The 15,830-nt window shown below is 36.5% G+C and overlaps 2 protein-coding genes across 6 annotated transcripts in view; both read left to right on the top strand.

Moving 5' to 3' along the window:
• The window catches only part of pigrl3.10 (polymeric immunoglobulin receptor-like 3.10), an 88,338-nt gene that overhangs the window by 58,901 nt on the left and 13,607 nt on the right, over positions 1-15,830 (top strand).
• Positions 2,184-13,889, top strand: LOC147846528 (polymeric immunoglobulin receptor-like). 5 transcript variants are annotated; one of them, XR_015479006.1, is made up of 15 exons: positions 2,184-2,521; positions 2,629-2,710; positions 2,882-3,202; positions 5,834-6,145; positions 6,250-6,271; positions 6,502-6,557; positions 7,595-7,685; positions 9,192-9,231; positions 9,329-9,382; positions 9,508-9,608; positions 9,887-9,918; positions 10,040-10,087; positions 10,185-10,238; positions 10,461-10,526; positions 13,540-13,888. XR_015479006.1 is itself a non-coding variant. In XM_087241505.1 (14 exons), exons 2-13 carry the CDS (start codon positions 2,665-2,667, stop codon positions 10,512-10,514), a joined length of 1,140 nt encoding a protein of 379 aa, XP_087097631.1. In that variant the 5' UTR covers positions 2,472-2,521; positions 2,629-2,664; the 3' UTR covers positions 10,515-10,526; positions 13,540-13,889. The 5 variants fall into 5 exon arrangements, 1 of the variants encoding a protein (XP_087097631.1); XR_015479007.1 differs by lacking the exons at positions 2,184-2,521; positions 7,595-7,685 and adding an exon at positions 11,030-11,168 and having other exon boundaries at positions 2,600-2,710; positions 5,834-5,878; positions 6,010-6,145; XM_087241505.1 differs by lacking the exon at positions 7,595-7,685 and having other exon boundaries at positions 2,472-2,521; positions 13,540-13,889.

The raw sequence follows: 15,830 nt of genomic DNA, 5'->3' as shown, positions 1-15,830 counted from the left end.
GACCCAAAGAACGCCAGGCAAGGGAGAAACCCAGCTCGACCGTCTGCCACTGCGTGTACACACTCTGGACCGGGAGAATGCTCTCGTTCGCTCAGAATCGCTGGTCACAGCAGGAGGAACCCTCATCGACTCGATCAGAAAGTCTCTGAAGCGAAAAGCATAGCGTCTGCTGCGCCAGGTGAGCTTATATACTCAGTTGATTGCTTATGCCGCTCACCTGCGCAGGCTTGCGCTGCCAATTCATTCTTAATTGGCCCGTTCAATACTCTTTCAGACGAGTAGCTTCTGAACCGAACCTCCCCAATGCGTGGATTTTACAATCAAATCCACTTATAGTGCTGAAGTTCCCCCCGAAGGGGAACTATGAATCTCCACAATAAATTAGTGAGTGCTTTTCCTGTATGTGTGGCGCCATCTGTTGGTGGTTTTTACCTCTTACACCCACAATATGAGCAATATCTGTATCAGAGTTTTATAATGCATCTCTCTTCAGCTTAATAAGTTTATAACAAAATTTAAAAGTAGATTGACACTTCTAATACTCATCTCATGTGTGATGTCCTCTTTAAGATCTTTTACCATGTCTGTGGTTCAACTTTCGGTTCCGCTGTGAACATTTCATCTGCTCATCATGTGATGTATTTATAAATATAACTATGCAGAGCTGCATAATTTAGCAGCCAGTGATCTATTCTCTGTGAATATGCAACACTAACAACTTGCTGCAGTTTGTAGTAAATATAGCAGCAGAGTTCATCTCTTATAGTTATAGTTATAGAACTTATAGTTCATCCTAAAATCAAAATGTTCTCACCATTTACTCACCTTAGATGGTACCAAGCCTTTATGGATTATTTATTTTTTAATAAACATAAAGTAATATATTTTGAAAAATGTAAGAAACCTTCAACCACTGACTTTTGTTGATGATTAAAGGTTTTCAGCTTTATTCAGAATAATTTGTGTTTAACAAAAGAAAAAAGAGGTTTGTGACAAGTGAAGAATGAATAAATAATGACAGAATTTTCATTTTTTTGGGTGAACTATACCTCTAAGTTAAAAAAAAGACTTACAATTCTGTTCACATGCACTATTTGTCAGCATTATTGTACTCAGTTGGTTTCTACAATATTCAGTTGCAGGTTTTCTGCCTCGCTCTTGTGGAGATGTTTGGGATTTACAGCCCTCAGATTATGGGGCTAATAATATGCCAAAACAGTCTGAATTTGAATTGTGTTAATTTGAATTATTGACAATTGTAATTTAAGAAATTAGACTTTTTATAAGCTGTTAAAAAATTGTTTTAAATTTGACTTTCATAATTTAAATTTGAATTTCTTAATGAATTTAATAACTTGAATATTGAACGTCTGAAATTTAAGATACCTGAATTTTTCAAGGATGAATTGTTTATAGGCGTATTTTCAAACTTCAAATTATTTGTGTGCTAAATTGACAGACTGCAGATATCCAGTTTGTAAAAATACAGTTTCAAATTTTAAAGATGAAGAAATTCAGAACATCAAATTCAATATCCCAAAATTCAAAACCAGAAATTCAGATTCAGCAGAAAGTAGGTCAGGAGTGATCAACAGGAAAGAGTAGACGATGACTGAAAAGTCAAAGTAAGCATTTTGGCCAATCACAGAGCTGCGAGAGTTCACTAGTGAGGCTCAGGAGGACACAATTGTTATGCAAACTTACTATCGGGGGTCAGCTATTTTCAGTAGTTTGTGTAATAAGTATATACATGCTTCAGAGAACCAAGTTCATATATTTAATTCAATAACATCTCATTGGTTAATCAATTTTATTTAATCTTTTGGTGTTTTGAGGGATAAAAAGCTGATTAAGACCTATTCTGTAACCTCTGATGGGTTATTTCACACACGCCTTTTCCCTATACTTAAAGCCAAAATACATATGAGTTTAATTTTACATTAGGCTATATATATATATATATATATATATATATATATATATATATATATATATATATATATATATATATATATATATATACGCACACACACACAAAAATACACAAATTTCCAGACTCCCTCCCTCATAATTCACATTTTTGAATTCATCCACAACCATGAATGAAATCAAGCAGAGGTGAGTGATTCTTTGTTTAACTTTTCGATGATCGTCTACTCTTCCCTGTTGGTCACCCCTGACCTACTTTCTGCTGAATCTGAATTTCACAATCTGAATTTCTGGTTTTAAATGTTAGATTATTGAATGTGATGTTCTCAATTTCTTCATCTTCAAAACTTGAAACTCTCCTTCCAGCCACAACCCAGTACTGGAAAACACCCATACACACTCTCATTCACACACTCGTACTCTACGGCCAATTTAGTTAATGTAATTCACTATTTTATTTAGACAAATGTTATGGATAAATTATTATAATCATTGATTCTGCTGATTCAGACGATTCACTATACTGTCATTTAACAGAAATGAACCTGTTCACAGACTAAATTATATCTCACAAGTGAAATGTTGTGTTGTGGTAAGTGACGGCATGATGTCTGATGTTGTGGGCTGAAGAATAACCTTTGTTCAGTTCTTAACATTTGTGTTGTTTCAGATGTTATTTTTGTTCTTCTTCTGAAACAGCAACTCATTACCACACACAAACACTCCACCGCAGACATGATTCAAACTCTCTTTCTCACTGGAGTTTTACTTCACATCTCAGGTAAACTACTATAATTCTCTCTAAATATCATTATTATTAAATTACTATATGGTTTGTTGTTCACTTCTTTTGTGTTCTTTTACTTTAACTTACTAGTTATTGTTCAGTATGTAATGTGCAGTTTATGACTTATCTGTTTTGTTTTTATTCTACACTTAATCGTGTCAACAGATGGAGCTTGGATTGATAAACTGAATATAAGAGTGAAATCTGGATCTCCAGGCATTATTCCATGTCTATATGATGAACAATATAAAGAAAATCACAAGTATTGGTGTAGGGGGTCAGTTTGGAGCTCTTGCGTTATTATGGCATATGCAACTGAAATGAGCAATACATTTTCCATCACTGATTATCCAGCACAGAGTATCTTTACAGTGGAATGGCAGAATCTGCAGCCGTCAGACTCTGGATATTACTGGTGCGCTGTGGAGATCGGTGGCTCTGAGACCCTGGACACTGGTTATTATGTGTATCTGACAGTACAATCAGGTAAAGGACATCTTCAATTTGGTTCCTTTATTTGCGTCAAATCATTTTTTAACAATGGGATTGTTTAGATTGTGTTTAAAGTTGAATGATTGATGTGATGATTCATTAAAAAAATTACTCATGGCATTTAAGTACTATAGGTCTACTGTATATTTAATTGTTGAGATATCATGTCTGTATTTCTGTCAAATAATCACCAATCTGTCTGACTCTGATTTCTATTAATAATGTGTTTTTTAGAGGAGGTTCTCAAGTGAATCAGACCAGAAACTGCATTAAATGATTCTTATTTTGATTCACTAAAGTAAGAGGTCTCCTATAAGAATCATTTGTTTAGTATGGATGGTTATAATTTATTAACACTCATTTCTTTCAGAAGTCAATTTGAGCAGTCCCTCTTCCTTTTTAAAAATAAGCAATAGCATTTTGTTCATATAGTATCAGCTCTGTCAGTCAGAATTGTTACAGACACTGTATATAATAGTAATAAAAAGTAAATAAAGTATAAAAAGTCAATCTTTAAATAGCAGTTTCTGCACTGCATGTAAAATACAGCATTTATATATTCCTATATAGTATGTCTGATAAATTGGTCTTGAACAACTCAAGCATGTGATCCATTCCTCATGTGTCCCCCACGGATGTTTCTGGAGACAGTGAAATACGTATCGGGAGGTACATATTTGTGAAGTTTTTGTTTTTGCGAATCCGCGAGAGGCCGCTATGCGCGCTTCTTCACTTCTCGATTGTCTCTCGGGAGCACGCTGTTCGCTCCTCCACTATTCTCGCGTGAAAAGCCACTGGAGGCCGCTGTCGAGCGACCGACTTTCTGACTGACTGAATGACTGAACGATCGACTGGGCGACCCAGCCACCCTCCTCCTCCTTCCCTAAACTCAAGCGACGATTTATAAAAGCCGTTTTAGAAAAGAAAAGCCCTCATCCGATTTTGACCGAGTTTTTGGTTTTTGCCGCATTCGTTTGCTTTTAGTTTTTGGATTCTGTTTTTCATCTTGCATGATTTATGGAACTGCTCATCCCCGGACTCGAACCCAGTCGTCGCCGTAGGCGACTCCTCCTCCCCCAGGCCTCCGCACCTCGGACGTAACACTACGAGCTAAGCGGACAAACTGGTAGCGCCAGGAAAACCCTCCACATGGAGCTGAGCCGTCTGCCGGCGAGCGCGAAGAAGAGGAGCGGCGTCACACCGCCCCGTATCGTTCGCTCGAAAAAAATTAAATGCGGCCATACATACCTCCGGCCACGTAAATCGCTGTCTCCAGAAATGTCCGCGGTGCTACGTTTCCAGAATGAGCCTGGGTTGATTGAAAGCCAAGTGTTCACTGCAAAAAAAAAAAAAGCTCTTTCTTAAATTTTTTTTCTCTAGTTTCTAGTCCATATATATATATATATATATATATATATATATATATATTTAAAAATCGTAAATCGAGAAGCTAGACAAGCAAAACATATTGTCTTGTGTTAAGAAAAAATAGGTCAAATTTAAGTGAGTTTTTGGCCTCGGACTTGGAGGTGCTGATTCTCATGCCAGCCCTGTCACACTTAGCAGCAAACTGCCCCAGTGCATGCTGAAGGTCTATGTTCGATGAAGCCAACAGGACAACACCATTTGCTGATATCAGAGATGAAGTCTTGGTGTTCCATGGTGAATCCGTGGAATCCATGGTGCTCCACTGGACAACGGTGGCTTTCCGTTTCCAGGTTGGCTGGTCGATACCCCAGGTGGAGGTTTCAAGTATCTTGCGGTTTTGTTTACGAGTTAGGGAAAGATGGAACGTGTGATTGATAGGTGGATAGGTGCAATGGCAGCCATAATGCATTGAATGTATCAGTCCATTGTGGTAAAGAAGGAGCTGAGCTGAAAAGCAAAGCTCTCTATTTCAATCTACTTTCCGACTTTCACCTATGGTCATGAGCTTTGAGACATGACCGAAAGGACAAGATCTTGGATACAAGCGGCCAAAATGCTGAAGTGGCTCTGGCACTCCTGAACGCTTACCTAGGGAGGTTTTCCAGGCATGTTCCACTGAGAAGAGGAAGAAAATAATCTACCAATGGGGAAAGCACTATCTTGTTTTTCATTTTGGCATACAATTACTTTGCTTACCATATTGGCAGATTTATTTGCTTGTTTTAAGGAAAAACTAAATTTTTACATTTTCTAAAAATAAAGCTTTTGCTTTATTAAATGTTTTAAATGTTTTGCTTGTATAAAAATGTTTTTTAAATCCTTCAGATTCAAGAATATTTAGATACTTGGACTAGAAGCAAGAAAAACAAATTGTAAATAAGAAATATTAATAAGTGAGACAATTAGTTTTGGCAGAGTTCTTATACTTTCACTTTATCTCAGTCAAGATATTTAGTCCTAGTATAGACCAAATACAAAGAACATTGACTGACAGCCTGTCTTTAATTTCGCCAGTCTGAAACAATGCTTGCATTTTTGCATTGAGGATGTTGTGTATCTGTGATGATTAGAGTATATTGGCTGCACACTGAAATCAACAGACTAAGCACTTGCTTTAAACCCTGAAGCAGAGGTGTTTATTTCAGCTGTTTATTTCTGTGCAGTAAAATGATGTATTTTCTTCTTGATTGTTTTCAGCTCCTGATGTGTCTGTGGTGAGCAGCAGTGTATCTGGATATGAAGGTGATGATGTCAGTGTCCAGTGTTTCTACAGTAATGTATACAGGAATAGAAAGAAACAGTGGTGCAAAATTAAAGATAAGAGCTGTAACTTAGTGAAGAGATCTGACACATACCAGTATTCATCAGTGCAGATCAGGGATTATGGTAAAAGCTCCTTCACTGTGCTGATGACTGGACTGAGACTCTCTGATTCTGGATGGTATTTCTGCTCTGCTGGAGATCTGCAGGTTCCTGTTCATCTCACTGTCACTAAACCTAGACCTAAAAGTAAGATAAGATTACAAACCAAACAATTATGATTTCCTAATTCTGCTGTGAAAATTATGATTTTCTAAAAAAAAAAAGCCTTTTTTTTCCAACACCTATTCCAGCAACTACTACTAAGACAGAAACGTAAGTGTAAACATATTCATCAAACAGATTAAAGTTTTGACAGTGTAAAAACAAGTGTATATACTGTATGCTGTTCATGTGAAATGTTATCAGTGAATTGTCACACTAATGTGTGTTTGTGAGTGATTTACTAAATTAGCCTAATCAATAATGTATTCATTTCTATACTTATATTTTTCCATGACACAAACTGAACTGTGACATAACTATTGTTTTTCATTTTTTTGCAGAAACACAACACAGCCATCTGCCAACACGACTCCTACAAATATGCAGACAATAAAAAGTAAGCAATCACTAAATTGAATTAATCAGTAATTGTTAAAGAATTTAAAAAAAATCTGAATTACACTTAAACAATCATAATGAGTTTAGCAGTTTAGTTATGTTTCACTGTACGCGATAATTTTTTAATAAATAACTGTAAATCATATAACTTGTCTCATCAGTATGAACTTTAGCTCGTATGTTTTATAATTTAGCTCAAAAACATTTTATTTTATTGATTTACAGTGTACTGTATATGTTTAATGCCTTCAATTGTTTCTGGGAAAAGCATAGTGAAAATATTGACACTTTTTTTGACAGTTATATATATATATATATATATATATATATATATATATATATATATATATATATATATATATATATATATATATATATATCATATTTACTTTGACTTGTATTTCATTGCAGACAATGTGAACAAAAAATATTTCCTAAATAATATACAAATTTATTGTAAATATGCAATAAATAATGATGTGATTTTAAACAGGTGATGTCAACAGGTAATTTAAATTATGATTTGATACAAAAGCAGCATCCAAAAAAAAGGTCTAGTCCTTTAAGAACAAAGATGGGCCGAGGATCACTAGTTTGCCAAAAAATATGTTAGAAAATTATTTAAATGTTTCTTAGAGAAAGATAAGAAGACATTTAGATATTTTACCAGTGCATAACATCATTAAAATTTTAAAGAAATCTGGAGGAATTTCAGTGCGTAGAGGACAAGGGCGCAAGCCTAAACTGAACAACCATGATCTCCGATTCCATCAAGAATCCTCATTCATTTATGGATGGGATATCAGCACATGGACTCAGGACTACTTTGGCAAACCTTTGTAAAGTACCACAATACATAGTTACATCCACAAATGACAGTGAAAACTGTACTATGCCAAAAGGATGCCCTATGTTAACAGTGTCTAGAAGCACTGTCAACTTCTCTGAGGCATCTGGAATGGATCATCACACAGTAAAAACATGTACTGTGGTCAGATGAATCAGTATTTCAGGATTTTTTTTTTTTAGTTTAAGAGAAATGGATGCCGTGTGCTCCAAACCAAAAAAAGAAAAGGATGATCTGGACTTTTTTCAGCAACATGTCCAAAGGCCAGGGTTTATCATGGTATGTGGTTGTGTCAGTACCCTTGGCAAAGGTAACTTGCACTTCTGTGATGGCACCATGAATGCTGATAAGTATTGGCTCCAGTAGAGATTGTGTGGCACATTTTGAAATGCCAAATGTGACAATGAAGACCCCATACTGTTGCCCGTTTTAAGACTTGTTTGCAGAAAGAACATGATAAAATTGTATCTGAAACACTTGGTGTCTTCAGTCCCTAAGTGAAGTTTATTTATAAAATAATTTTGAGAATATCCCATGCTTATGATTGAACTCAGCTGTTCCTACATTAGCCAATTCATGATTTACCAATAAGACGATTCCTGAGTCACCATAAATACCCCAAGTTCCATATAACAGCCGTCTTCGTTTTGAACAATCCCCCTTCCACCACTACTCCTCCTTTTCCTAGATGGATGGCACGGGGGCCCAGTGGTTAGCACTGTTGCCTCACAGCAAGAACGTCACTGGTTCTAGTCCTTACCAAGCCAGTCGACGTTTCTGTGTGGAGTTTACATGTTCCCCCCATGCTCATGTGGGTTTTCCCCCAGTCCTCAGGTTTCCTTCCACCGTCCAAACACATGCAACTTAAGTTAATCGACTAATCCAAATCCGTACCGTAGACGTGCTCTTCGTGAGTAGTTATCTCTATATAGCAATCCCTATTTTTCATTAGCTATGACAGGAGAGTTTCGAGATCTAACTGAGCTCAAACTCCCCTCTCGTTCTGCAATGAGACGGAGCCCTGGGCTCGAGGATTTTATGAGCTCAGGGCTCTCTCTTGGGACAGCATGCCGAACACTCTTTATAATCAATCATCAGCTAAGTGTGAACTCTTGAAACGTCTTTTAAGTGTTGTGAAAAGGAATGGCAACATTACAAAGTGGTAATTGTTTTACTGGTCCGTTTTTTGAAAAGTGATGCAAAACAAATCACAAGAAACGCATTAAATGTTGTATGCTGTTTTATTGCCTTCAATGAAATACAAATCAAAGTAAGTTTAGAAACATGGTGAGAACGTGCAAACTCCACACAGAAATGCCAACTGGCACAGCCAGGACTCGAACTAGCAACCTTCTTGCTGTGAGGAAACGGTGCTAACCACTGAACCACTGTGAAATATAAACTTTTATGTATTATACAATGCATTTGTATTATTTTAGTATTATATTAATATCTTTTATGAAACGGAAAACAATAACTGTCAAAAGTTTAGAGGTACTTATTATTTGGTACTTATTTTTTTTCCTTAATCATTAAAAATTTTCTCATAGCAAAGATGTAATATCATATTGAATATTTGGACTGATTTACTGCATACGTCAGAGTTATGCACTAAAAAATTTATGAGGAGAAAACTGGATAATATCAGACTTTAATAAAAACTTAAAGTTCAAAGTTGCATTCTGACCATTTTATTTAGCTTTTTGGGGAAACAGGCTTTTATACAGTTGCTTTAATGAAATGAACAACGTATTATTTATATTTTTTATCAATTTCTGCTACTAGCTGCAGCTCTGACTACTGAGTCAAGACTTGAAGCACACGTGTAAGTGTGAATATTATTATATATACTGTGAATATTATTAATAATTGACATTGTCATATTTATTTTTGTTTATTTATTATTGTATTGTAATTTTCAGTTCCAGAGACTCAGAGACTAACACTGGAAAAGACAACAAGAATAAACAAAACAAGTATTTAAGACTTTTTCATTGTGCATTTGCTTGAATTAAGTCTCTATATTAGAAGCAAAATCTTCAAAGATGAACATGCTGTAATTGTTTATGATGTTAACAAACATGTCTCTACATCACCACAGGTATGCTTTGATTCTGATCATGTACCTTGTAACAACACTTATGGTTTTACTGCTTGTGGGTCTTTTTACCATAGTAATCTGCATGATGACAAATAATCCAGGTGAGTTCATTTATATAATTAATGATTTCATTATAACGTATGAGAAGAAACAGGCTGTAAAGTAATGTTTTACTGAGACAAAAAGGTCAAGCACACAGTTTAGTGTCATGATACAAACACACTTGACTGACAGAATAATGTGACTGACCAATCAGAATTAAAGTACAAGAAAAGATCCATTGTGTGAAAAACATTTTAAAATCCCAAAGAACCTTTTTACACCACACAAAGTTTTATTTGATATATAATAAAATAATCTTTGAATCTTATTCTGACAGAAAAGGATCAGATTAACAGCACCATAAATACTGTAAGTGTTTTAGAATATACAGTAACGGACATAAACTGATGCAGTTGAGAAGTTCTGTGGAAATAAATTTGAACATAAATGTATCAAATTAGTTCAGCGTTTAAATCTGTGTTTGCTGCAGATGCCCTCTGAAAACCAAATGACATCTATCAGTCCTGCAGAAGCTGATGTAAGTCCTCATTCTTCATTCTGTCTGCTTTACAACTCTCAGAAGACACTGAGATGCTGAACTCAGATCAGTGATGGTCAGTTGTGTTTGTTCACAGTCTTCTGCTGACGATGCTTCAGTGCTTTACAGTCCTGTCTTCTTTACTAAGACAGTAAGTGTCTCTGAGATTTTCAACACTGTGATGTGTGTCAGTAGTTCTGGCTGGAATTGTCTGTTAGCCCAGTTCATAAGCCTAGTTTTAAAAAATGTTCATTTGTTGAATTTCCATTATGTAACTCTTATAGCACTGACAGGGTTGTGGGACAGAAATTATGTGTTTTGCAATTAAACAGTGTTGTGCAAACTCTCTCAGATCTGATCATGTTTTTCACAGCGTTTATCATCAGTGGATCCAGAAGCTGATGTGATTTACAGCGCTGTGGCATAAAAGTGCAAACATGTGAGTTTATAACATACAGACAAAAAAAAAAAAAATGGATCCTTCATGTTTTATGTGGTAGTTGAGGTGCTACTGTATTTGGAGCTGCTGAGAGGCGCTTCGGCTCGTAGCCAAATCAAGTACTATATTGCAGCAGATTTGGTGCTGTAGTTTATTAGTATTTTGTTCTTTGTGGCAGTTTAAGTGCTACATTATCTTTAGATCAAAAGGTGTTACAATGCAAATGTTACGATATTTCCACTATACTTGAACTTCACTTCCGCATTTCCCAGGACTACATATTCATACATGCACTGCTCCCAGACACCCATGCTCATTCATCTAGCTTGATTGCACACACCAGCTGAACCTTGTCATAGTCTGATAGCACACCATACATAAGCCACTCATGAACCCATCCAGTTTGCCGAGTCTTGTTTTCCCAGTGTGACATTACAATGCGTTTCTCCTTGTCTTGTTTTCTCCGTGTTTAGACCCTAGCCTTGTTTACCCTTGTTCTCTAGTTTAGCCGCCTGCCTTTTGACCTGTTGCCTGGTTATACCGATTATGATTCTGGACTGCCTTAACATACCCGTTTGCACCTGTATGACCACTGCTTGCCTGACGCTGAATGAACCTGCATATTGGATCTTACCTTCTGTTGTGAGTGTCACTCCACCCAGTTGTTACAGCAAACATGTTTTGTCTTATTTTGTACTTAAATCAAGAAGCATCTTCTAGACAAGCAAAACATATTGACGAGTTGTCAGAGATAAGGCCAAAATTAAGAGCTGTGGCACTTCATTTTTTTTTTGTGTGTGTGTCAAAAGGAAAAACAAGATGTTTTGCTTACTCTGTTGACCCATAATTTTGCTTGTTTTAAGTAAAAACTCAATTATGCAATATTATGCCTTAAAACAAGACAGTATTTGTTGCTTGTCTAGAAAATGCATCTTGATTTAAAGGGCACCTATAGTGAAAAATCTACTTTTCAAGCTGTTTGGACAGACATGTGTGCAAGTATAGTGTACAGACCATCATATTGGGGTGAAATAAACACACCCATTCTTTTTTTTTAATTTAACAACATAAAAACAGTGGACCAATTAGAGCGGTTTTCAGACCGACCGCAACTTGACGTAGGAGTGTGGTTCCCCGCCCACCGAATTGATTAACAGCTTCACAAAGCATGTCCCAGTAGTCACGTGTATAATCATGTCAACAAGACAGGACGAGCGCAAAGCAACCAGGAATAAAAGGTCTGTTCCGTTCGCTAGGATTATCAATCATCATCAAATGTGATCAAGAGTGATTTTCACTTGTTTAAAATGTTTTAAAACAGAGCATGTGTGTAATGAAGTACAGCGATTTACTTTAGCTTTACTTCATCAGCACAGCCGCGTGTCAAATCAATTATAAAGGAAGACGCTTCAATCCTGGTTTGTGGATGTTAAATCAGGTTGATTTTGTACAATAACATAAGAGATATCCATACAGCAGTGGAGATTAGCCTGTATCCTGACACATTTGCCTGCAAAAACAGTGCAAAGCTAAGCGACCTCTGTCTGTCTGTCTGTGGCCCCGTTTACACTAGTGCGTTTTTAGTTTTAAAACGGCGTTTTAGATCAAAAACAATCCGCATCCACACTAGCGTTTCACCTAGCGTTTCTGAACATATCTCGGTCCACACTACGCCACCAAAAACGTATATCACTTGACCATTCGCACACTCTGGGCATGCGCGTTCTAGTATAAACAGGAAACATGCATTTCGCTCGGCATTTGGTTATTGTTAGTCAACAAACGCCGGTTGAACATTAAACACGATGGCAAAGAAAGCAAGAGAGGTATTTTTGTGGACAGACGACGAGGTCGAGTTGTTACTAAACGTAACAAATGAATAACTGCACAATGGTGCCTAAAACAGACAATAGTGCAAACAACGCTCCCATTTCTGTGCCCATGTTGTTGCTTACAGCACTGTTTTTCGGTAGCGTTAAAGACATGTGTTATAGTCATGTGATAGAGGCTTGACGAATAAGGGAGGGAAACAGTGACAAAGGCAATGACACAAAAGCGAATCTAAGCAGTCCAGCCTCCGTTTTCAGATGTCTACGTTTTTCCTCATCCACACTAAGATGGAGCAGCAGCGTTTCAGAATGAATATGGCCTCTCCAGGTTTCCAAAGCGCTCTGTTTTTGGTGCTCGAGAACTCCGGCGTAGTGTGGACGGATGGCGTAACCGTAGCAAAACTTATGCGTTTTAAAACGAAAACTCATTAGTGTAAACGGGGCCTGTGTGTGTGTGTGTGTGTGTGTGTGTGTGTGTGTGTGTCTCCTGCGATGTGTGTGTGTGCATGTGTATCTGTGTGTGTGTGTGCACGTGAACTTTGTAACGATATTGGGTGTCACTCATCAATGCAACTGCACAACAAATACTCATTGGTAAAGTTCTTACTGTAGTATTTCTCACAAACGCTGCATGAGATCTTCTTCCCTTAAGTCTGTCTGTTGTCTGACGCAGCCGAGGGAGGAGATTTAAGGCACGCTGTCAGGCACATAGAAACAGTAGGCGGGGAGTACGACAAAATGACCCCCTTGGTGGAAAGATGTATAAAACAGGATCTATTAAAAGATATAATGAAAAATCTGATGGGTGTTTTGAGCTGAAACTTTACATGCACATTCTAGAGACGCAAAACACTTGTATTAAATTTGAAAAAAGGGGTAACTTAGGTGCCCATTAAGATTTTTTAGATATTTAGACTAGAAGCAAGACATAAAAATCTAAGTAAGAAAAGCAGTTTTTGCTGTGTATGTACTACTTAAAATGAAGTGAATTTGAATAAATTATGCACAAATAAAGAGGAACTGCTCTTTATTATAGCAGTTAAAATAATGAATGGTTCTCGCTTGCAGTGCCTAAAGTTTAATGCAGATGATAAATGTAAATGTTTCAAATTTGTCAGCTGACATTTATAATGAATTGAATACTGTAACCTTATGACAAACATTTGTTCCTGTGTCTGTTTAAGGGAATAATGCAGAGCTAATTCATGACAAAATGGAGGATGAAGGCGACACATCATCATTTTAGAAGAAGATGCATCCTTCTGTAATATTTTTCTCATCTATAATCTTAAATCCAAATTATCCTAAAGAAAATTAACCAGTTTAGTTTTGCTGCAAAATAAAACCATAGCAGAAGAAACAAACCTTTGACTTAATTTGAGTTTGACTCCCCTGTTTTAGAGTGTAGTTTACATGAATACAGTTTTGCTATATTTTGGTAAATGACTGAAAAATATTCTATGTGGATTTTAATTGTACAGTAAACAAAAACACGAGTATCCACAATAAATTGGTGTGATTTTTCATCTACTGTATGTGTGGTGTCATTTGTTGGTAATTTTTACCTCTTACACCCAAAATATGAGCAATATCTGTATCGGAGCTTTATAGTGTACCTCTTTTCTGCTTAGTAACATTATGGGCCCTACCATACACCCGGCGCAGTGTGGCACAAGGCGCGGCGCAATAGTCTTGTGGTAGTTTCAGGTTGGTGCAAGAGTCGTTTTGAGGCGTTGCGCTACGCTGTTTAAATAGCAATTGTGCGCCCATAGGCGTTCTGGTCTTAAAAGGAAGGCGTTCTGAGGCGGACCGCTGGCGCGTTGCTATTTTGAGAAACTAAAATAGATTTTTCATTAGACCAAAACTAACCCGGTCTAAACTCGCTTACACACTGCTTAATAGCACAAGAGAGCAATAGGCAAATATCTTTACTTATGAAAAAATGTAAATATTAAGGATATATATAGGATATAATAAGAATAGATATAAAATATAAATATAAAGGATTAAAATATTACAAAACATATTATTTTCTAGCCTTCATAAATATGAAAAATCACAGCTTTTATGTCTTTTTCATCTCGGGAGGCTTATTCAGTTCATTCATAACAATTTGCTTTTGTATAATGTTGTTATTATTATTATTAGCAGTATTATTTAATATATCCATATTTATATTTGTTTTAATAAAAACAAGCTTAGATTTGCCCACCTGTCAGGTTTTAGACCATATGGGGCACAGCATGTGTTTTAGGATATAACTCAGGTTTTTGAGCACATTTTGTTATTATTATTCATTTATTCGTTTGCTGGAAATTAGAACTGAATTTAGAAATAGTTTTGAAACAAATATTTGAGCTTAACAAACAAAATTATTTATTTATAGACTAATTGATGTCTTGGATAGGTTTCCCTATCCAAGAGCGAAAGTGAAAGTAGTTCCATTATCTCTCATTCTCACGCAGTAGAGAATGTTTCCACTTAGAAAAACAGTTTCCACTTAGACTTACTTTGCGTCCTGTAAATAGCGAATGTGCTCTTGGCGCTACGCAGCTGGGTCTTAAAGGTAATGGGAGATGAGACTCTAATTGGTTTATTCTCAAAACACACCTATAACTCATTAAGAAAATAAACTTTACCCTTTTAAACCATTTCCATCCTTAAATTAGCAAAAACGCGATCTGACATGCCCTGAAAGTGTTTGCGCCCTGCGTTTTGCGTTCTGCGCATGGACCGTCAAAATAGAGCCCTATATTAGCAATAAATTAAACAGTCACATTTTTAAAAACACCCAATCCACATGAAAATGCTAAAATGCACTGTGATGCTTGTTATTGGCACACCAACCCACAAGGTGGCGATAATGACACCATTATGCTGAGTTCACACCAAACAGGTAATTAAAGGGCCATGACACCCCCCCACTTTCACAAATTTGTGGCCGTTTGAATATGGAATAAAATCTCTGTCATATTATATTCATAAATACAATTTATGCATCTGCAATTATGAAAACATAAAGGAAAACAGAACGTACTCATTTTACAAGGGTACAATACCAAAATCTGCGATTAGGACAGACACAGATACAACATTTCTTCAAAAGAGCGACACTTCACTGTGAAAATTACATCATTGCTGTCACAGGCATTAATAAACAAGCGAGAGCCATCGAGTGCAAACAGTGTGCCTTGCGTGATGAGACCCTGGTTGAAATTTATGGTTGAAACGTCAAGCGATCTGTTTTGTCACAACAGAAATGTACAGCAATAAATTATATAAAGGGAAAATGAAAAAACAAATGAGATGATGTTTTGAGTATAGCCTAGACACGAACGCACGCACACACTGACATTTAGAGCTCTATTTTAACGGCTTATACGCAAAGCGCAGGACGCAAACGCTTTCAGGCTTGTCAGAATGCATTTTTGCTAATTTAAGGACGGGAAAATCCGCTTTGCGCCTTGGCGCATAG

This window comes from Danio rerio, chromosome 2 (assembly GCF_052040795.2).
Source record: "Danio rerio strain M-AB ecotype USA chromosome 2, GRCz13ab, whole genome shotgun sequence".
NCBI lineage: Eukaryota > Metazoa > Chordata > Actinopteri > Cypriniformes > Danionidae > Danio > Danio rerio.
This window is presented reverse-complemented; position numbering and strand designations above follow the sequence as displayed.